This window comes from Nilaparvata lugens, chromosome Y (genome assembly GCF_014356525.2).
Source record: "Nilaparvata lugens isolate BPH chromosome Y, ASM1435652v1, whole genome shotgun sequence".
NCBI lineage: Eukaryota > Metazoa > Arthropoda > Insecta > Hemiptera > Delphacidae > Nilaparvata > Nilaparvata lugens.
Genome location: NC_052519.1, coordinates 4,736,849 through 4,759,995, shown reverse-complemented (window position 1 = coordinate 4,759,995; position 23,147 = coordinate 4,736,849). Strand labels below are relative to the sequence as shown.

General features: G+C 34.1%; 1 protein-coding gene across 2 annotated transcripts in view; it reads left to right on the top strand.

The window, feature by feature from the left end:
* Positions 1-1,271: 1,271 nt before the first annotated feature.
* The window catches only part of LOC111055104 (lysine-specific demethylase 3B), a 92,059-nt gene continuing 70,183 nt past the window's right edge, over positions 1,272-23,147 (top strand). Inside the window, exons 1-2 of one of the 2 annotated variants that reach the window (XM_039443596.1) lie at positions 1,272-1,741; positions 4,327-4,572. In XM_039443596.1, coding sequence (XP_039299530.1) covers positions 1,495-1,741; positions 4,327-4,572 — 493 coding nt within the window. In that variant the 5' untranslated portion in view covers positions 1,272-1,494. Of the gene's footprint in view, positions 1,742-4,323; positions 4,573-23,147 lie in introns of both variants that reach the window. The other variant, XM_039443595.1, reaches the window with a different exon arrangement.

Genomic DNA, 23,147 nt, shown 5'->3' with positions numbered 1-23,147 from the left:
TTTATTCCCATGTACGTTGGACTTAGTTTATATTTTTCCTTATTTCCCGTGTTTCTTTATTGTAAATGATTTTTTTTCTTGTGTTGTAATAATGTATATCTACTTGCCGTGGGAATTTAGATTCGTTAGTTTTTGTATATAACATTTTCCTATAAATGTACAGACTGTACACTGTCATGAACTTGTAATGTAATGGCTACCTCCGATGTGATGGTCCTAGCTACATATATACATTATTTGTTTGTATATATATTCATCAAATAGATTTATGTTGGCTCGATAACTCGTCTCCACTATACAAAATATAACCTATGATATAGAACTTTGAGACATCTATTCAATGGTATTTCCGAAATTTATAAATTAACCTGCTGCATGAAAAATGTTAATTGTAACACAAGAATTCTCATAAGATAATATTAATAATTCTAACAAAAATAATGATGGTTTAAAATTAAGTAAATGAAAATATGCTAGATTTGTTCATAAAGCAAATTTTTCGCCCCTATTATTCAGCAGTCAGTGTTTTGTTTTCGATTTAAATGAATTCATTGGAACTGCTTTTTCAATGGCTATTGGCAGGTTATTGAATATTTTTGGTTGTAAATATGTGGCTGACCTCTGAGCAGCTGATGTTGCCATCCTGGGAATTGCCAAGTATGCATGTTTAATCTACGTGTTTCTTGAGGGTGAATTAGATTGAAGAAGAACTACGGTGGGTTCTTCTTGGTGAATGTTAACATTCTGTAGATGTAAATCTGTCTCATTATGAGTTCTGAGTATAGTAGCGCTGAAGGAAAGAGTGGATGTTTTCGAAATTTCTGAAAATAAGATATAGGCCTATTGATATTTTATTTAAAAATCAATGTGTAATTATTAATTTGAGAAATTAATAATAATTTCAAATTAACTTGACAATTTTTTTTTTTAATTTTAATACAATATTGAATTGCGATATGTTGAACTATTATGAAAACCAAATCTTTATTTCAAATTCATTCAACATATTCTGCTGATGAGTTCATTTTCTCATATTTTTATCTATAAATATTGTACTGTTACCACTACAAGGATTCCAAATTATTAGGAATCAGAATGTCATAAAATCATGGACAAATGGTCAATTCAAATTGATACTCAATATCATTTGTTTTTAAGTACGGTACAGAATTGTTTCAAAGTGTGATTTATTAACTTTATTATTTTTGCATTGACTAGTAATCACGGTAGCAATTGATCCTGTATTTTTTGTACTATTAAATAATGTTGAAGGTTAAAATTGTTTTTTTGCGGCATTATGGCAAGCTATTCTATTTCTATTTATAATTGATTACGAATTTTTGATGTTGTAGATGTGGTCACCAAGTACTTCTAGTAAGGTTGATTAAGTAAAGCTGCCTAAGGCAGAGTCCACCAACGTCAACCTGTTTGGCAAACTACCCGAGCTACCAGTCACCGTTCATCTTCATAGCGCAACACAAGGATACCAAGCACATGGAGCCGACTCAGCACATCGCCACCAAGTCATCGCCGATGGACAATCCTTCACCACAAATCTGTGATATGGACAATTCTCCGATTATAGTAGAAAACGAGGGCGAAAGCCCACAAAGCATGGTCGGCACGAGGAATAGTGTCACCTCCGACGTGCCAGCCAACGACAACGCCAAAGGTCGCAAGCGAGGTCGACTACCCAAGTCCACCAACAACAATATTCCTATTCAGCCAAACAAGGAAGGAGGTATGTTCCTTGTCCATTATTACATCTTATTAAAGCTATGTGAAGAACTCTATGAGTAACAGTAGTTATGACACACATCTCAATTATCATAGTATTATCATTTATAAAAATCTTTAAAGACTGTAAAATGCTTTTGTGTGTAAAAATTATTCAATTTAAATTTGTGAAGAGATTTTCGTAGACATGAATAATATTTTTTTTTGTTAATTTTATCTTTTCTCTCTCTCATGTAACCCATGTCAGAAGTATTTATTTAACATGAGAAAACCTTTACAATATGAAAGAAGTTCGTTACGTATTTGGATTATTTTCCATCAAATATCATGCAGTATCCCACGATGTATATTATACTTATAAATATTCCACAATTTTTTCCGTCATGTAACCCATGTCAGACTTATTTATCAAAAATGAAAAAAAACGTTAGTGAAATGAAAAATAAGTCAGTTATATATTTAGATTATTTTCCTTAAACTATCGTTTAGCATCCCTTTATAGAGTCTATATGTCGGGATGCATTCAGTCTAACATTCTAATAGTAGTTTATACAGAATTTTTTTAATAGGGTCTTTAAAGCACGAGTGCTTTAAAGACCATATAAAACTATTTTATCTGCGACCACTCAAACAAAGTACATTACGGTATCAAATTCCTGACTTATAAGGATAGAAATCAACTAACTAGCCTATATGAAAATGATTGAAATAACATTGTGTGAATAGCGTTTTTATCAATTATATCGGTTGAAAAATACAATTTGAAGGAATCAGAAGGATTTACCAAAAATCTGAAACTTCATAATTTCAAATTGAGGTTATATGCAAAATAATTCCATTTATAAATTTTCACTTAGAAGGAGGAAACCAACAGTTTACTATTAACAACATTTTGAAAAGTTTGATAATAAAAGCAAAATTAGTACTCGCCAATTCACACATTTCAAAATATATTGAATTTATAATGATTCAAGATAATGGAATTTAACATTCAACTAAATTAGTTTGAAATCAACACAGCTTTGTCAATAAGTGATTGCATAAAACTCTAACAGCTGACTTCTTTCACTTCAGATGCCAACTAACACTTTTGCTTTTCAAATTTAATAGATATTAAGATTTATAAGGATAGATTAAAACATTGAAACAGATTTGAATCAGATGCTGGTATCTGGTATTACTACTGATTCATAGGTTAGAATAGATTATGTTATTGATCCGATCAGTTGATTTCAAAAGATTTCGACACTGTTTCTGGATCATACTGCATTGTGATTGGTCGAGACCTCATTGCATAATGTACAAACCGAAGTTACAATGTACAAAAATGACTTTGAATAACATTCAGTAGAAGCTCTCTTAACCGACCTCGGATCAACCGCCTGTCGGATTAACCGACCGTTTCCAGGAATATACAAACTTCCGCTGCTGCTGCGATGACAATCCAAATATAACTTTCATGTTTCAACAGGTCGAACATATAATTCCGTAGCAAGTCAAAATTCAGTCAGTTGCTCTCAATATCATGTGCGGGCAGTTTCTAGTGTGCTAACTGTGTTTGCAAACTTTGATATTTAACAGTTTTTGATACCGTAATTGTTTTTTTAATTGTTTATGTAATTGACTTTGTTAGTGTAAAGTACAGTAGTGTAAAATGAGTGGTGTTAAACATAAGAGACTGGTTGTGACGATGGAACAAAATCTAAAAGCAATAGAACGACTTGATAAATGGGAATCTGTTAAAAGCATTAGCGATGAACTCGGTGTCGGTGTTACAACGGTCAAGGACTGGAAGCGTAATAAAAAATCCATTCAGGACTACTGCACCCAAATTGAATCCGAGAAAATCTTAACCTAGTACTGTACTGTATAATCAAGTCAAGTTTTTTTTCTATACAGTGATTATGAATTGTATTTTTTTCCTTGTGTGTGCTTGTGATTTTATAATTTTGCGAGTGTTTATTAAAATTACAGTAGTTAAATTTATGTTACTTCTTCTTATTCTTATACATTACGGTGTCTCATTGATCAAGGGACATGGAAGATCATAGGGACTATTGAGTGAGTAATGGCTACAGTAGTTTTAAAAGTGTAGGAACAGTTTTTAAAAGCTTTTTTTCACGTGTTTGAATGATTTTAACACCTATTACGACTATTTACAATATTATTCGGTTTAACCGACCTTTTTCGTTATCCGACCACGGTCCGGTCCCGTAGGGGTCGGTTAAGAGAGCTTCTACTGTAGTTGATATACAATAATTGCTCCATACTTTCATTTCAATGCTTATTAACATATGTTTGATACTTTTTTTGAATTTTAAAATGTTCATTCCCATTACTTCAACTGTTCATAATTAGGCTCATGTGGGCATCATCCGCAATAGAATTTTTTTACAGCCCATATATAAAGTACAGAATTTCTGCCAAAAGTTGTATTTCTTCTAGCAATATGCAACTCCCTATCTCTGGATCTAGTATTGTGCGCATGATCTACATTACGTTTAAATGAGGGTTTCTTTTGATGAAGATGAGAACTATATGTATGTATAGTTGCCTAACGCTTGAAACTTTATCATCTCCAAATAGCAGTTCCGTTGGGTAGAGTCGTTACCAAGTCATCACCGATGGACAATCCTCCACCACAAATCTGTGATATGGACAATTCTCCGATTATAGTAGAAAACGATGGCGAAAGCCCACAAAGCATGGTCGGCACGAGGAATAGTGTCACCTCCGACATGCCAGCCAACGACAACGCCAGAGGTCGCAAGCGAGGTCGACTACCCAAATCCACCAACAACAATACTCCTCCTATTCAGCCAAACAAGGAAGGAGGTATGTTCCTTGTCCATTATTACATCTTATTGAAGCTATGTGAAGAATTCTATGAGTAACAGTAGTTATGACACTCCTCTCAATTATCAGTATTATCATTTTTAAAAATCTTTAAAGACTGTGAAAATGCTTTTGTATTCAACAAATAATTCAACTTAAATTTGTGAAAAGATTTTAGTAGACATGAATAATACATTTTTTTATCCAAGACATTTTTTATGTTAAATTTTTCTTTTCTCTCTGTCATGTAACCCATGTCAGTGGTATAGTCCGGGCGCAAATGTCATAAAAAAGGCACTCCGTGGTCTTTTTTGGGTAACAGCCATGGAAGATGTCTCAATTTCTTCGTTAGGTCTAGCATAATAAGTGTCGTGATTAGTCGAAATCACAGGCAAACACATCGAAAACAAGTTGGCCGCCAAAACTTTAAGGGTTTTGCTATATCGCTTGTATTTCGATAACCGTTCAAGATATTCAACCGTTTTTTTGAACGAAAATATTTTGAAAATCTTCCTGTATGAATTTTGTTCTATAACATTTCCCTCTAAAACCCATATTTTATTAATTATATACTTCAATAAACCCCCCCCCCAAAAAAAAAACACTTTTTTCTATTTTTTTTCAAATTTCTTTCCATTATAGTTTTTTTGCGCAAGGAATATAGATAAATTTTAAATCTATGAAATTTAGATAGTCTTTTCAGCTTTGAAACGATATGGACGCACAGTAGTCCATGAATGAGTCTCCAGCACCCTCCAAAGAAAACCCTGCATGATTTCTGGTGTGTTTTTCCATATGCATAAGATTACAAGCTAGAATTATAAAATCGATTTTTTCTTGACTACTTCAAGATAGAAACTTGCAAATGGTCTCAATCTCTTCGATACAACAAGCCAAATAAGAGGATTGATGATGGAAACAACGAAAATATTCGACATTATTAAAAAATTCAAGTTGGTGGTCATTATTTCACTTTACAACCTGTATATGTATTCGCAGAGACATACACTAGTATTATTGGCACAGTGTTTTAGAATATTTCAAAAGCTTCAAAATGACATCTGATTGGAAGCTGTAAGTCCATATTTTACTGCTGGAGCGTCATCGGAAAAAGAATGAAAAGTACTGTTTGCAGTGGAAAACACGATTTTTCCACCATATGCCAAACCTAACAATTAGAAAACTGTAACTCATCACTCATTGGAGGTACAGACTTGGAAATGGTATCAATCTCTTCGTAATGATATGTAGAAAAAGAATATCTAGGATGGTAATTTCAAAAATGTTTGTAATCATGGAAAAACGAGATGGCATATGGTTAGGTTTGGTATATGGTGGAAAAAGCGTGTTTTCCACTGCAAAAAGTACTTTTCACTTCTTTTACCGATGACGCTCCAGACGTAAATTATGAACATACAGCCTTCAGATGTCATTTTGACATTCATTGATCTTTTTAACGATGTCGAATATTTTCGTTGTTTCAATCATTGATATTCTTATTCGGCTAGTTGTAACGAAGAGATTGAGTCCATTTGCAAGTCTCTATCTTGAATTAGTCATGAAAAATCGATTTTATAGTTCTAGCTGGTTATCTCATGCATATGGAAAAACGCACCAGAAATCATGTAGGTTTTCTTTGTAGGGCGCTGGAGAACACATTTGTTGACGTACAACGCATGAAGATATATAGCTTTAAAGCTGAGGAAACAATATAAATTTCATAGATTTAAAATCTCTCTGTAATCCTTGCCCAAAAAGAGTTATAATGGAATGAAATTTGAGAAAAAATAGAAAAAAAGTTTTTTTTTGGGCTTTTGTAGGTTATAATTAATAGAATATGCGGTTTAGAGGGAAATGCTATAGAACAAAATTTAAAGAGAAAGATTTTTATAATATTTTCGTTCAAAAAACGGTTGACTTTCTTGAACTGTTTTAAAAATACAAGCGATATAGCAAAACCCTAAAAATTTTGGCAGCCATCTTGTTTTTGAGGTGTTTGCCTGTGATTTCGACTTATCATTATCATGACCTAACTTATCTTATCATTATGCCAGACCTAACGAAAAAATTGAGACATTTTTTACTGCTGTTACCCAAAAATGACCATGGAATTATATTCTACTATCGTGTAGCATCCCACTGTAGAGCCTATGTGTCGTGATGCAATCAGTCTAGCATTCTTAACACCTACTCTAGTACATGGGTATCCCATAGTTGAGTAGGTTAATTTCCAATAGAATTAAATTCCATATTTTTTTATAGACCTATAGTATTGTATTTTAGATATTTTGTACTTTTTATGTTTAAATGCTTGTTTGTATTTTTTTAAGGAAATAAATTAATTTATTATTATTATTCTAAATATATATGTCAAGTTAGTATAAATACATTTTTATACAATACATTCCATAATCTGTGCTATTTCTACCAATTTAATACCGTAAATAGCGATGAGAAATTGATAAGAACTGTAAAAAAATATTAATATTAGATAGTGTAAAAATAAGTTTGAATAACGTTCAAATACCTACCATTCAATATTAGTTAATATACAATAATTGCTCACTACTTTCATTTCCAATGCTTATTAATATATGTTTGATGATTTTTTAAATTTTGAAATGTTCACTCCCATTTCTTCAACTGATAATGAATTGAAAATTTTACAGCTTATATAGATAGTACTTACAGATTTCTGCCAAAAGTTGTATTTCTTCTAGCAATTAACGAGTACACATCCCTATCTCTAGATCTAGTGTTATGCGCATGATCTACATTGCGTGTTAAATGAGGGTGTCTTTTGATGAAGTTGAGAACTGTATGTATGTATAGTTGCCGAACGCTTAAAACTTTATAATTATCTTTAAATAGTAATCCCGTTTGGTAGAGTCTGGGTGTAGTTGATCATTTTTAATGTAAGTTTTTGTACTTTTATGAGTAGTTCTAAATGAATATAATATGCACCTCCCCAGATAAGTATTCCATATCTAACAATAGATTCAAACAAAGCATAATATTCTGTTCTTAGTTTTTGTGCAGGCAAGATATGACGAAGTTTTACAAATATAAATATCAGTTTTTTCAATTTTGTTACAATATAGTTGTTTCATAGTTGTTTGTATATGTGTTTGTTCCATCGAAAAGATCGTCAACTATTATTCCTAGATCTCTTCAACTCTATCAACTCTTTCTATGGAGGGCAGTTGCAGGGCAAGTTGCCAGGATGAGCACAATCTTGTAATTTAAGTTAATTTTGCTGTGGTTTACCTGTACCAGTGAGTGAGATGGCCAAAAATTTATGTTTTTCTTTGTTAAGGGTATGTAGATTTCTATTCAACAATAGTATGACTTTATGCATCTCAGTCTCTGCCAATTCGAATAAATTGTTTCAATCCTCTCCCTGGAATATAATGGCTGTAACATCAGTAAATGCTACTATCTCTCCTCTGTTGTCTAAGGAGAATGTTCGATGGCAGATATTGAATACAGTATAATCCGAAGCACGGTTCCCTGAGGTTCCCTGAGGTACTCCGTATTCAACTGTAGTTCCATTGTTGATATGGTCCCCAATCTTAACTGTTTGTGTACGACCTTGAAGGTTGGACTTGAACCATTCAAGTACTTCACCTCTGATCCCAATGATTCGCAGCTTCATGCAAAGCAATTCATGAGTAACACTTTCGAACGCTTTTGCCAGATCTAAAAATATTGCTAGACATTTTCTGTTATCCAGATTATCAGTGACAAACTTTGACAGCCTGAAAATAGCATCTTCTGTACTTCAGACAACAGTTCATTATGTTCCAAGAAATACATCACACCTTTTTTCAAGAGTTTCTCTAGAATTTTTGCAAAATTACTGACCAGTGAGATTGGACTATAGTTACCAATAAACAATCTGTCACCACTCTTGTGTAAGGGCCTAACACATACTTTCTCCATAACATTTGGAAAAATTCCTTGCTCAAAACTCAATTGAATATATTCCTTAAGTGTTGTGCTATGTAGATCTTGATTTTTTTAGTTCTTCTATTATCAACATTTTGAAAATCCTTCAACAACAAAATTACTCACTCTTGTGTTAGCGTTTGCGGATTGCGTTCACTCTTGTCGCACTTTTTATGCCCATCCTCATTCCATACTCACTTGAAACATTCAGATAATCATCCAATCGATTATGTGCTGTGGTGGTGGGGGGGAGTAGATATAAACTAAAAGTTCAGACCGGTTTTTTTGCTCCAAAACCCCCTCCCCCCTCACCCCCTCGTCCATCCCGCCACCTTAAAAATAGATTAGATAGGTGTTCTAAAAATAGATTTCCCCTTCCCCTTGTCCAGTGGTGATGAGGGGGATGAAAAGAGAGAGATATATCTTTCTCTCTCTCTCTTTCTAACCCCTTCCCCCTGCCCAGTGGAGATGAGGGGGATGAAAAGAGAGATATATCTTTCTCTCTCTCTCTTTCTAAAATAGATTTCCCCTTCCCCTTGCCCAGTGGTGATGAGGGGGGTGAAGAAAGTGAGGGAAAAAATAATTTCCCTTTGAGGGGGAAAAAATTTCCTCGCTGACAGATTGAAGTGAATCCTTCTCTCTATTGCTATACTGTCAGATTGAAGTGAATCCTTCTTTCTACATCTATACTGACAGATTGAAGTGAATCCTTCTCTCTAATGCTATACTGTCAGATTAAAGTGAATCCTTATCTCTACATCTATACTGTCATATTAAAGTGAATTGAGAAATTCCCTATCACTCTACATCTATACTGACAGATTAAAGTGAATCCTTCTCTCACATCTATACTGTCATATTAAAGTGAATCCAGAGAGAGGTCAATGACTCTCTCTACATCTATTGCTTAATAATCTATTGCTATACTGTCAGATTAAAGTGAATCTCTACAATAATCTAAGTTCTATAATGGGGCATATTATGCTTGGTTTCCAACTGACAGTCAAGAGTTCAATCAAACTGTTTATGAATGTGTAAAAAATTGAGCTCTTTTGCTGTACAAACATCCCAGTCGTTATTGTTCAAGTGTTTTCTCCGACAATATGTAAGTATAATTGGAATGAGCTAGCATATCTAAAAAATACTTACATATTCTCAGACCTATTTCACTCAGGCAAAATAATACTCAACGTCTATAGTTACCATGAAACTGTCTTAAGAAGATACAATTTCCACTCACATTCAATTCCCATGAACGAGAATTAAAACTTCTGATGTTATCCTCATTCAAAACCACTGAATATTCTTTCGGCAACTTAATAGTGTGTTTAAAGTCGCCTTCACTATCAACATCGATAATTTTAAGGTGAATTTCGCCATTATCGGCAAATGTTACCTTTGTTAGCATAAACCAATCATAAGGATAAAATTCAAAACCCAAATCGACTAGTGGATTTGCTTCTACAGAGAACTCGTTGAAACTTCTCCAATCAAAATAGTTAGACAAAATGTTGTCAGTTCAACCGTTTAGACTAAAGTGACGCATGCGCCTGCTCGTGTGCATGCTACACTCCCTTGTCTAGACAAATGACACGTGCGCTACACTCCCTGTGAGGTCCCCTTCTACAGATAAGACCAATAACTCCTGCATCGAAAAACCGTTACATTCAATCATAGACACATGAAAAAATGTCTAGACTGATTTATCGTGTTGAAGCAACATGTGTTTAACTGTTAAAGTTTGTTATGCTTCAAATTTCTCTCTCACATAATATGTCAAGTGTTATCCTTTCACAAGATTTCAGAGACCAAACCCTTTATACTTGCCGCCTTCATCTTGAAGCAGCATGTGTTAGCAAGAAAACCGTTTAAATTCACTGTGCTTCAAATTTCACTCTCTCATAATATGTCAAGTGTTATCCTTTTACAAGATTTTATGTTTTTGGGGTCAATACGACCCCTTTGTACTGTGCTAAACCCATTTTTTCTGTAATAATTTCGGCTACCTGATTTTCTGTGAGGTTATGTTGTTTGGCCTCTATCCAGTTCATATTAAAACTCACGCATGCGTATCTGCTCACGATATCGTAAGCCACTCTGTGGATGAATAAATTAAGATAATCTATGAATGGAGCCGAACATTGCAGTCTCATAACAGAGCCCTCTTCCAAATTTTTAATTCCCTCAGCTTTTTCATCACAAACGCTTTCCACAGCAACTTCCATCAAGTTTTTCTTAATAAAATCTCCTATATCATTTTTAGTTGCATACTTTTCTGCAATTTGATTAATCAGAATAGCAATAGCATCTTTTGTAATGAATTGTTCATTACCGTCCATAATATTAGCTTTTATTGCACTCGCCATTTCAGATAATCGTTTTCCAAACTCTTCCTTTGTTAATGAAGAACTAGTCAATTTCTGCAAAGTAGATTCTAAATATTGCTTATCAATTGATGATGGGTGTGTTTCATTTACTTTAGTAAAAATTTCTGTACTAAGCTGTTTTAATTTAGTATTGAGATAGTTTCTGTCTAGCACCTCCAAATTCTTAATTTTATCCGATATGGCTTTTAATTTCTCATCTAAATAAGCTTTATCAACTTTATCATTGTTAATACTGTTCAACTGGGATGAAAAGCTGTCTGTTAAAGTTTTCACTTCTTCTAGAGCAGATTCTAAAGTTAGAGTTCTCTCTGCAATAACTTTATTGATATTGGCGCTAAAATTTTGTAATGAACTTAGAATATGTTCTCTTTCAATTATGCTCACCCCAATATTCTTGGTATTTTCCGAAACAAGTTTGGTTATTTGCGAATCTAAATAAAATTTCACAGCTTCGCTGATTCCTTGTTGATTTATCGATTCGATTATTTTCTGTGTTATCGAGTCAATATCACACGTAAGATTAGCACCACCCTCTCCACCACCACCACCAGCACTAGGTGTATCAATCCGACCAAATCGATGCAGAGTCATCGTAACACTAAACAATCAGTTTTGCTTCTTTTAGCTCTTCAATTATAGAGGCGATCTCAACATCATGTCCAGTGTTGCAAGAAGCTTTTGAGGAATAGAGTAAATTTTATCTTTCCACTAATTCGTCAAAATTATCAAAGTATTGATAAATTCTATCATGAGAATTATTTTTTGCAAATTTCAATAAACCCCATCCCTTCTTTTTACTAATTTTTTTACTGGGAAATAACTTCTGAATCATTTGCGATTTAATTCCCTGATTTCGTTTAACATAGCCTCTTCAATCTAAATGTATGCTTGTAAGTGTTAAGATTTTTTTATACTTATCCAGATCTCTCTGATTATAAAGATTCGAATTCGGTCTTGAACTGAATAATAACTCAAGTAGACCATGTGTTGAATGAAATCTTTCATTACAAATATCTATATAACCGTTATCAAATATTACTTGCTGATTTCCAATATAATACACGTCATCTTTAGAATTGTATGAAATTCCATAACTAATTGAATTATTCAATTTTTCCGCATGAAACGTTTTTAGATATTGTGACAGCACCTCATTGTTTTTACTAGAACCAAGTAAACTGTTTCCAAATTTAGTTGAGCTTAAAAGATTGCCTGTTGAACTCCCATAGCTTTTATCATAACTCGACTGCTCATCATCAATCTCCATGCTCTCTTCTTCTTCTTCCTCTTTTACCTCTTCCCTTTTTGGTTTTACACCATGATTAGAGTGAAAACTAGATTTGTTTTTTCCCAGTTCAATTATGGGCTCTATCAACGGTGAGAGCGTTTTCCTAATGTATTCCTCCAATCGTTTTTCAAAATTAACAAAGCTTTTATGCTTGTCACTGATTACTTTTCTCAATTTCTTAATCTTTTCGATTAAACCAACATTCTTTCTATTCAGTTTTCTGCTGCTGCGTGTTTTAGACAACATGACTGCACAAAGAATTAATCTCTACTGAACGGTAAGAAACATATTGAGCGAATCTCGGTACTTGCCGCTATTAATTCCACACTCAGTCATAATAGTTACAAAATTATGAGGTTTACGATTCCAAACTTTATGACAAAGTTTAGCGAAATCTTTATAAGAAATATCTCCTCCAACATGATCTCTGTGAATTAATTTCAGACTCAATAAATCTATCTTGAAGATTATAATCATATTTGCATTGTCCCTAGTGAAATGTTTCTGTGTAGCTCCATAACTCTGAATTAAATATGCAGTGTCAATATTACGATGTCGCCCCATAGTAAAATATTCTCTTATTTGAGGTACATGATTAAGTTGTAAGTCGTCAAATATAGCAAAAGAATGTTCTGATATTTTGTTCTGATGAGGTATAGATTCAGAATTGTTGTTTATATGAAATTCAATATCTTTCATTTTTGAAAAGACTTTTCTCAAAAACAAGTACTTATCTTGATACTCGCTCTTCGTATGCAAGTATATAGTTTTAAATCTCAACCCATTCTTTGAAAAAATTAAATTAAATAGCAAATTGGTCTTACCACAGCCTGAAGAGCCTATTATAAGGATCCTTGCATTATGAGGTAACAACTTACCATTTTTACACCATGTTGGCATTTCTTTCTGTCTTATAACTTTGTCAAAATTAACTATCGGGATATTACTCATGTTAGTCATGTGTACAGCATGTGATCTAATAAGGAACTAATCATTTTTCGTAAGTTATCAGGGAGGAGGAGGAGGACAGTGTGTGCTAGACACTACATGGCTGTGTATAGCTTATCACATCGAGATGCAAGTGACAGGTGCTTGCTCTCCCCTTTCAATGCACTGATAGAAGTTTCTCACTTCAATATATCGTTCCCTCTCTCTCCCGCACCCTCTTCGCGAGAATGCATGTGTTCCCCCTTATCTAAGCCTTAGCTAATTACAAAATGAAACTTCAGATTAAAATGAAACTGAGAAGCATTTTTGATAAAGACGTATTATATTTACACCAAATCTTTGTCATATTTACACTGAATGGAATGTATTACAATGTGATATGAATGGAATGTATTACAATGTGATATAGATTATTCTTCATCTAATAGTTGACTTCTACTAATATAACTAGGCGTTGAAAATCCAATCCACTTAACAAGCAATCCTTTTTTGTTGCGCTTTAATACTTTTTCAATCAGATATACTTGTCTCTCCGATTCGTTTAATTCTGTTTTTTTAATTTCTTCTCCGTAAAACCTACCACTAATTACTTCTCCATTTAGATCTCTCAAGCTATATGTTACAGGTTGAGAAGGAAATATAGAATGAATTACAAAATACTCTGCACTCCAATTTATGTTATAAGATTTATCGAAAAGAACCCTTTTCTTTGAGATTCGTACAACATCTCCTAGCTTAAATTTTGGTTTTGAATTTTTCAATTTATATTGTCTATTGAATGCAAAATTCAAAGACATTAAAACACGATTACGATCTTTTTTCCTCACATCTTTAGGTTTCATTCTAATTGAAGTGTGCATTGTTGCATTATAATCGCGAACCAAACTGTCTAGCTGTGATATCCAGTTTTTGGTTCCACATTCAGTTAAATATCTATAAATTTTTGCTTTAATTGTTCTATTAAACCTTTCAACTATGGAGGCTTTCTATCGGTAAAAACATGATAATGTTTAATACTGTATCTATCTAATAACGCTTCAACTTTTGAATTAAAGAATTCTGTTCCCTGATCTGATTGAAACAACTTAACTTCCTTATTTTTAGAAATAATTGGCTCAAGTGCATCAAATACAGATTGACTTGACTTGTCTTTTAATAGTACACAATATGCGAATTTTGAAAAACAATTAATAACAGCTAAGATATAGCTATAACCTTTATTAAAACGTGATAAACTGCTCATCTCCATGAGATTGGCTTGAAGCAAGTTTTTCACTTTTCAACTTGTATTTGCGAGTGGGATAGATAACGCATGGTACACTATGAAGTTCCAATGCTATCTTAGATCTAATAATATTCATATTTACAACACAAAATCAAAATTAGTGGTGTTGGATGATCGTCACGGAACATACTGAGCAATCAGTTCAGAGTGTTGTTGGCACTCTATAATGTCCAAAAGGTAAAGTGTCTACACCGTTCTCAGCAATATATCTCTTATCGTCATAAGGACTCAAACAGATTTTTGCACATTCAATCTGATACATGGTGTGATTATAGGACCTCATCATATTAAATTTTTCAATGTGTTCACATCGTTCAATCAGTGATTTCTTATATAAATTGAAATTAAGTTTTCTACATTTCACTCCGGTCTGTATACCCTTTGCTACACATTTATTTACAGGTTCTTCATTCTCGTTACATACTAAATAAGAGTAAAGTTTGGATCGAAGCCCTACAAATTTATGGACGGGTTTTGAGGCAGTCTCATCCTTGAACTTTCCTACAACTTTATTTCTCTCCATGGGAAAGCATGGGTAGTAAGGAGGGTAATTACTAGTGTCGAAAAGGTTCAAATTTTCTTTAATCAACTGATACACGTCTTCGACTTTTACGTTTAAAAGAAAACTATCTGTATCGGTCATACAGAGTTCTACGCGATCCCACGGTATAATTTTTTGTAATTTGCAATAGAAAAAATCGTACATATGGAATCTACTTAACTCCAGTACGGAAAACCCGGAATAGACAGGCTTGTTCATTTTTAGTTCCAACTTGCGAGAGAAAACTGCAATCACGTTCGGACTAATTATTTACCAGCATTTACATAATGGATTTGAAATGTACTTATCTAACCGTTTTTCATCCGTGATAATTTTAACATTGATTTGCTTGTGACTTGATTGTATCGTCTTGCCAAAAATCAAATTACAACAGGCCTTAAAGAAGGATATTTCAAATTTATTTTTCACGTTCTGCCTATTCCGGATATTGAAGTTGATGTAGCTTTTCAGCCAGGGAGATTGGGAAAAGCTAATGACGCAATGTACTTTCGATAATTGCAAGCCGAGCTGAAGGTAGAGCTTTAAATTGAGGTAATGGACAATGTACTTTTCATGGTCAAAAAGTGTGTTCATGAGCTTTTTGGTTCCAGTTTGACTGTTCTCATTTGTTTGATAGTTTGACAGCAATTCGTGTGGCGGTGTTTGGTGGAGAGGTGCGAGTGGGAAGCTGGCATGCTTATCATGCAACTCCTGGGGGTACTTGAGATCACATTCTATTATATATCCGGTTTCTGAATTGCTGTCCAAATTCGCAAAATCAAGCTTGGAAATTTCTTCCTCTGAGAGGAATTTGAAATTTCCAACAGGTAAGCTTCGGCTCATAGCTTCCGAGTATAAACTGTTTGCATCGATATAAAGGAGATAATTACTCGGTTTTGAAGGGTCGTATGTTTCAGGTAGATGTTTGTTATTTGCCTCACAATAACGTTTACCGATAAATGACACCCCACCCCTCATCCCTGCCTCAAACATGAGATGCATGTCAGGATGAGTAATCAATTCTAGTTCGACTTTAGTGTGTTTCAACATACAATTCCAAGTAAAGTGTGCAAGGGAAAGAAAATGGGTGACATCAAGGCCGTATGAGCTAAAAAGCATAGACCTCATGGATTCAAAAACTTCCGCTAATAGCATCACGTCCAAATGTAAATAGAAATCGTGATATTCACCAAGCGATTTCAGCTTGAATGTCGAGAACACTCTTTGCGCATGCTCATATTCTTTGCGAGACAGAGGTGTATCAGTTAAATCATTATGAAAACATTTGATGGGAGGAAGCGATGTTTCCGTGAATTTTTCGGGACAACTCATGTATGAGTAAGGATATATTCCTTTTTTCAACAAGAGTTGTCTGTGTTCGCGTGGGGGCTCATGAAACACTGAAAATAAACATTCAAATTTATTTTCCATGTCTGTACTCTCCACTAAATTATGCACCAATACTTCCAAGGATTCGCTCATAAACTTGTAGGAATCTAAAAATTTAATTTTGCTCACTGAAAGTGTCAAAAATCTCTCTGACATATTTGCGATGCAGGAAATTTCTTTTTTACATTTACCAAGCGCTTTCAGAATAAAATGTGAATCAAACCCAGAGAAATTGTGAAAATAACACGAAATGTACTCCGGAGTATGAGCCGATAAATTACAAGAAACATGTGCCGCATATAGGTAATTTTTGGTTCTGTGCGCGTGGTGACAACATCTAATATTGCTGTCTAAAAATGGTTCAGCACAAAGCCTGCAGTTTACCGAATTTTGAAACTCGCGCTCTTGACTTTCGGATAAAGGTTCCATCGGAATTTCTTGTTTCATATCCTCATACAAAATGTCGCCAAGATCTGTAATTTCCTGAAGAAATCTCTCCATGATTTTTTCATCTAAACTACTCGATCTATGGAGTACAGGTCCATAAGCGATTTCCCCGTTCACATCGATAACAACAAAACAATAGCCGCAGGGAATATGTCGTGCTGTTTTCTTTGTATAGCTATGTCTGATTTCATCCCAATTGGATTCATCATCATCACCATTATTATCGATATTAACAACATAAGTTTCTAAATCCACGTAAATGGTGTACTTTTTCTTCAACATAGCGCCTAGTTTCTTGAATTTAATTGTCTCCGCGTTTAGGATATGAAACTCTCTGTGATTGAAACTTGGAACAAAGCTGTTCATGTTTCATCAAATTTGCTTTACCATCATAATTTTCAGATTTGGTCGATGTAAATCTATGGAAACAGAAATTACAAACATGTACTTGTCCGTTGCATTTTGAATGGTGAGAGAGAAGACACGAATGCCCGTTTTTCCCGTTCGCGGTATTAACTAAACAGAAATGAGTTTTTCCTGCATCGGCTTTTAGCATTAAAACATTAATTTGGTGCTTACGAGTGCGGAAAATGCTTGTGCGGTAGGGGAAAAACTTTTTGTTGTCATACGCGATGACGTGAATTGCAATATCCGGATTTAATATTTCAAATTTCTTAATATCGCGTGTCGTCACCGGAAAAATTTACACCTCGCGTATTTAGTGTGTGAGCAAACTTGCTCAAATACTTTACAGTCAGGTGTGAGCTCCTTGGTTTCTGATGGAAATACGCGAGGACCGACCATAAAAAGCATTTTTCATCAGACAGATTTTTGACATTTATAATACATTTTTTGTTTTTAAGAAATTGTGGTGTTTGAATGAAACTGGATGTGAAGATTGGATTAAATTTAATCACGTTCACATCCAGTGAGTCAATTTTCTTCAAAACCCAACCGCTGCCGTGTCAAACAAAGTTATCAAAAGATGACATGATTTTTCTCATGGCCAACATGAAATGTTCGTTAAAATCTTCATAGTTCTCAAGTGCGTTTAGCGCTATGTTGGAGTAACTATGGAGATTTATTAGAGATGAGACAGTCTCGCTAACCTCATCATCCATCACCACTAATTTATACAACAAAACATTCAACACGATGAACCACTTCACGTTTGCATCATGGCGTGCTGCGTGCTCCCTAATTATATCGAAAATGCGCTGTTCCGATCTCTCGAGCATGTTTTCGATATTGATTTCCTCGGGATCGTTGATGGTTATGCGTTGACGCACCGCTGCGGAATTGATGCCGTGTAGTCTTCTTTCCCTCGGCATGATGGTAGATTCTGAAAAACAAAAGAATAACGATCAGGATGACATAGAATTAGAGTTTCATGTATGTTTTTAAATCAGTTGTGAATTGGCATTGGTAGAAGAAGGCTGTGTGAAAATGATATCTCAAGATCACATAATGTTGCATGAAAGATTAAGATTATTATCTTTTGATAAAAGATGGACGAAACCTTCTCCGCATTTGTCCGCGGAAAACATGGCAAAAGAGGGATTTATATTCTCATGTGCGCCAGACATTGTCTGATGTGTATTTTGCTCAATTTGTTTGGGAAAATGGGAAGAAAGTGACATACCAGCAATAGAACATGCAAGGTACAGCCCTAACTGTAGAAGGAAATATAATATAACAATTGAAGAGGAGAATTTCGATAATAATATTCTACGGCAATATGAAGAAAGATATTTAACTTTTAATCGTGTAGAAGAATCATCCGTTCAAGGAGAGTATTTTGAAAAGCATCATCCACATTGTGACTATCGTAAATCATTATCCGATAAGGCAGAGTATTTTGCGAGAAATGGTTATTTCTTACATAAAAATCCATTCTATCTGCAATGTGTCTATTGCAAATATTATTATCGAAAATCCATTTGAAAAAGTAATGCATTCACCGTTTTGTTTATATGAAGAGTGTGAGAAAGAAGAGCGAGGAGAGGATTATTCGGTTATACCGTAAAGATGAGCTAAAATCGCATGCATGCAGTATGTTGTAGAAGGTTTTTTATCCTCCAAGCACAAAAATTGTCCTCCGAGGACAAAAACTGTCCTCCAATGACAAAAATCCTCCCCTCGGAGGACAAAAATTGTCCTCTGATGACAAAAATCCACCCCTCCGAGGACAAAAACTGTCCTCGGAGGACAAATATTGTCCTCTGAGAACAATTTTCCTCTCCTCCACAGAGGATAAAATCAAAGTAAAATGTACTTACATGTGTTGGGTGATGCTGCGTGAATCTCCTCGACTGTAGATGTACAGGTATAGATGAGTATGCTTCCTTTTCAATTGTGAGCTAGCCTCTCAGGTGTAGATACCGGCTATGCTTCCTTTCAGATTGCTCGTTAACCTCTCAGGTGTGTTGCCTCGACGAGAGCTCAACTGGTTATGTGGTCTGGAACCCAAGTTGTGAGGTGAGAAAATGCTGTGAAAACAATGAAATATTTGATAACTGATAATATTAGAAATCAATCGAGAGGCGGGAATGCTATTCAAAATATAGATTGTTTGAGTGAGCCCTTTGTTGAGAGGTGAGAAAATGCTGTGAAAACAATGAAATATTTAATAACTGATAATATTAGAAATCAATAAGCATCATGAGAGCCTATTCAAAATATAGATTGTTTGAGTGAGTTGACATGGAGGAGATTTTTTTCAACTTCTAGCAGGTGTGGATGTCACTCAGCAGACACCATCCAATGCAGAGTTCTAGACGAGATTTTTTTTTCATCTTCTAACACATGTACAAGGATGCTATTCGAAAATATAGAATGATTGAGTGACAGTTTTTTGTGATAGGAGAGAGAATACTTACAAATCTGAATGTTGCTGATAACGATGTGGGAGCACGTGTTGTAGGGGAGAAATTTGAATTTTTTTCGCTTGTAGCACGCTTCGCTCTCACTCGCACGAGCCTGGAACAGAGAGAGAAACGTATGGTATATAAACAGAAGTGATGAGAGGAAAATTGTCATTTACATCAGAGTCTACTTTGAGTATACTTAATGATGAGTTCTCCACCATCTTCATACGTGCTGCCAGATAGCCCACCAGTCACCAGCGCGTGCTCAACTACTGGCAGCGGAAAGCCGCCATCTCTGCTGCTCAGTTGTCCGCTGCTGCACCCGCTGTCTCACCACTCAACGTGGAACCACCATTGCCGGGCGGCGAGATTGTGCTGGGGGACAGCCCTATTCAATGCCTGGCTCCAGCTGCTACCTGGGCACTGCGGCGAGCGGTGCTAACTACTCTACCGAACAACAGGCAGAAGCAGGGGAAGCGGAAGTTGACGTTTGAGGAGGAGGCTGAAGTTAGCGGGGATGAGGACGAGTCAATCTTCTCACAAACAAAGGTTAGTTTCAACAAATATTATTAACTTGTGTGTGTGTGTGTACAGATTTTTTTCCATGATTGATTGTTAAAAAAATCTGTGCACATACAAGCCTTTGATTATTATTATTATTTGAAATGATTAGAAATTGATGGCAGGGAAATATTATTTGAAGTGATTAGAACGATCATGCATCAATTATTTGTTACCAATATTATTTGAAGTGATTAGAAATTGATGGCAAGGAAATATTATTTGAAGTGATTAGAATGATCATGCAACAATTATTTGTTACCAATATTATTTGAAGTGATTAGAAATTGAATTATAAGATATTATTGATTAAAGTAATCAATCATGCAACAATTATTCGTTACAATATTATTTGAACTGATTAGAACATTCATGCATCAATTATTTGTTAGCAATATTATTTGAAGTGATTAGGAATTGATGCCAAGGAAATATTATTTGAAGTGATTAGAAATTGAATTATGAGATATTATTGATTAAAGTAATCGATCATGTAACAATTATTCGTTACAATATTATTTGAACTGATTAGAAAGTTCATGCATCAATTATTTGTTAGCAATATTATTTTAAGTGATTAGAAATTGATGGCAAGGAAATATTATTTGAAGTGATTAGAAATTGAATTATGAGATATTATTGATGAAAGTAATCGATCATGCATAAATTATTTGTTAACAATGCCAATCCGATGATGTCAAGTTGGGATTATGACAATAATCTGATGTAGAGATCAATAATCTATTGATCAAGTTCTCTAGTACAATGATAATCTGAAACAAATAAGAGAGACTAATCAAATATTTTTCAACAGAAACGTGCTGGAATGGACAAGAACTCATCCATGGTCCCACTGATGAAGGAGGTGTGGCGAGGGGAGGAGGATGAGATGGAGTTTGTGAGAATCGTTAATGCACCTATGGCTAAACCGTGGACTCCTCTCCGCGAGCTGGCAGGAGATGTGCCGCACAGCATCATCTCGGCTCGAGAGGAGACAAACCACCATGGCAGCCGCATAATACTAAAAATAAACATTTCATCCACAAAGAAAATCTCTGAGGTATATCTACCTCAGAGATTTTCTTCCATAATTTCTCCTACTCAAGTTGTAAAATTCAATAGTAATTGTAAGAATTTAAGAATAGTGGTGAAGCATGTCACTGCTACATGGACTGACGTTAAGATTGTTAAAATATAACAATCTTATTCTCATACCATGTTGTGGTGACAAGCTTTACAAGTAGTAGTAGTATATTATAATGTAGTGATTAATAATAATAATAAATTGTGTACATATTTGATAAAAAATTGTTTTCCATTCTTACCTGTTGTTGTTGTTGTTGATAAGTTCACAATGAATAGTAGAAACACAGAAGAAATGCTTCACCTGCTTACACTCTGTTGTGAATGATATTTATATAAGGTGAGCGCCCCTTTTATAGTTTGTTGCGAGCATGCTCAGTAGTCTTTACTGCTACACACACACACACACACACACACACACCACACACACACACACACACACACAACACACACACACACACACACACACACACACACACACACTTACACACACACACACACACACACACACACACACACACACACACACACACACACACACACACACAGGGTGGTATACAGTTGTTCGCACTAACAATTGTTCGCATCGCAATCTGTGCGCACTAACAGTTGTTCGCATCGCAATCTGTGCGCGCTTGCACTTGTGCGCAATATTATTTGAAGTGATTAGAAATTGATGGCAAGGAAATATTATTTGAAGTGATTAGAAATTGAATTATGAGATATTATTGATTAAAGTAATCGATCATGCATAAATTATTTGTTACCAATATTATTTGAACCAATTAGAACGTTCATGCATCAATTATTTGTTACAATATTATTTGAAGTGATTAGAAATTGAATTATGAGATATTATTGATTAAAGTAATCGATCATGCATAAATTATTTGTTACCAATATTATTTGAACTGATTAGAACATTCATGCATCAATTATTTGTTAGCAATATTATTTGAAGTGATTAGAAATTGATGCCAAGGAAATATTATTTGAAGTGATTAGAAATTGATGGCAAGGAAATATTATTTGAAGTGATTAGAAATTGATGGCAAGGAAATATTATTTGAAGTGATTAGAAATTGATGGCAAGGAAATATTATTTGAAGTGATTAGAAATTGAATTATGAGATATTATTGATTAAAGTAATCGATCATGCATAAATTATTTGTTACCAATATTATTTGAACTGATTAGAACATTCATGCATCAATTATTTGTTAGCAATATTATTTGAAGTGATTAGAAATTGATGGCAAGGAAATATTATTTGAAGTGATTAGAAATTGAATTATGAGATATTATTGATTAAAGTAATCGATCATGCAACAATTATTCGTTACAATATTATTTGAACTGATTAGAACATTCATGCATCAATTATTTGTTAGCAATATTATTTGAAGTGATTAGAAATTGAATTATGAGATATTATTGATTAAAGTAATCGATCATGCAACAATTATTCGTTACAATATTATTTGAACTGATTAGAACATTCATGCATCAATTATTTGTTACCAATATTATTTGAACTGATTAGAACATTCATGCATCAATTATTTGTTACCAATATTATTTGAACTGATTAGAACATTCATGCATCAATTATTTGTTACCAATATTATTTGAACTGATTAGAACATTCATGCATCAATTATTTGTTACCAATATTATTTGAACTGATTAGAACATTCATGCATCAATTATTTGTTACCAATATTATTTGAACTGATTAGAACATTCATGCATCAATTATTTGTTACCAATATTATTTGAACTGATTAGAACATTCATGCATCAATTATTTGTTACCAATATTATTTGAAC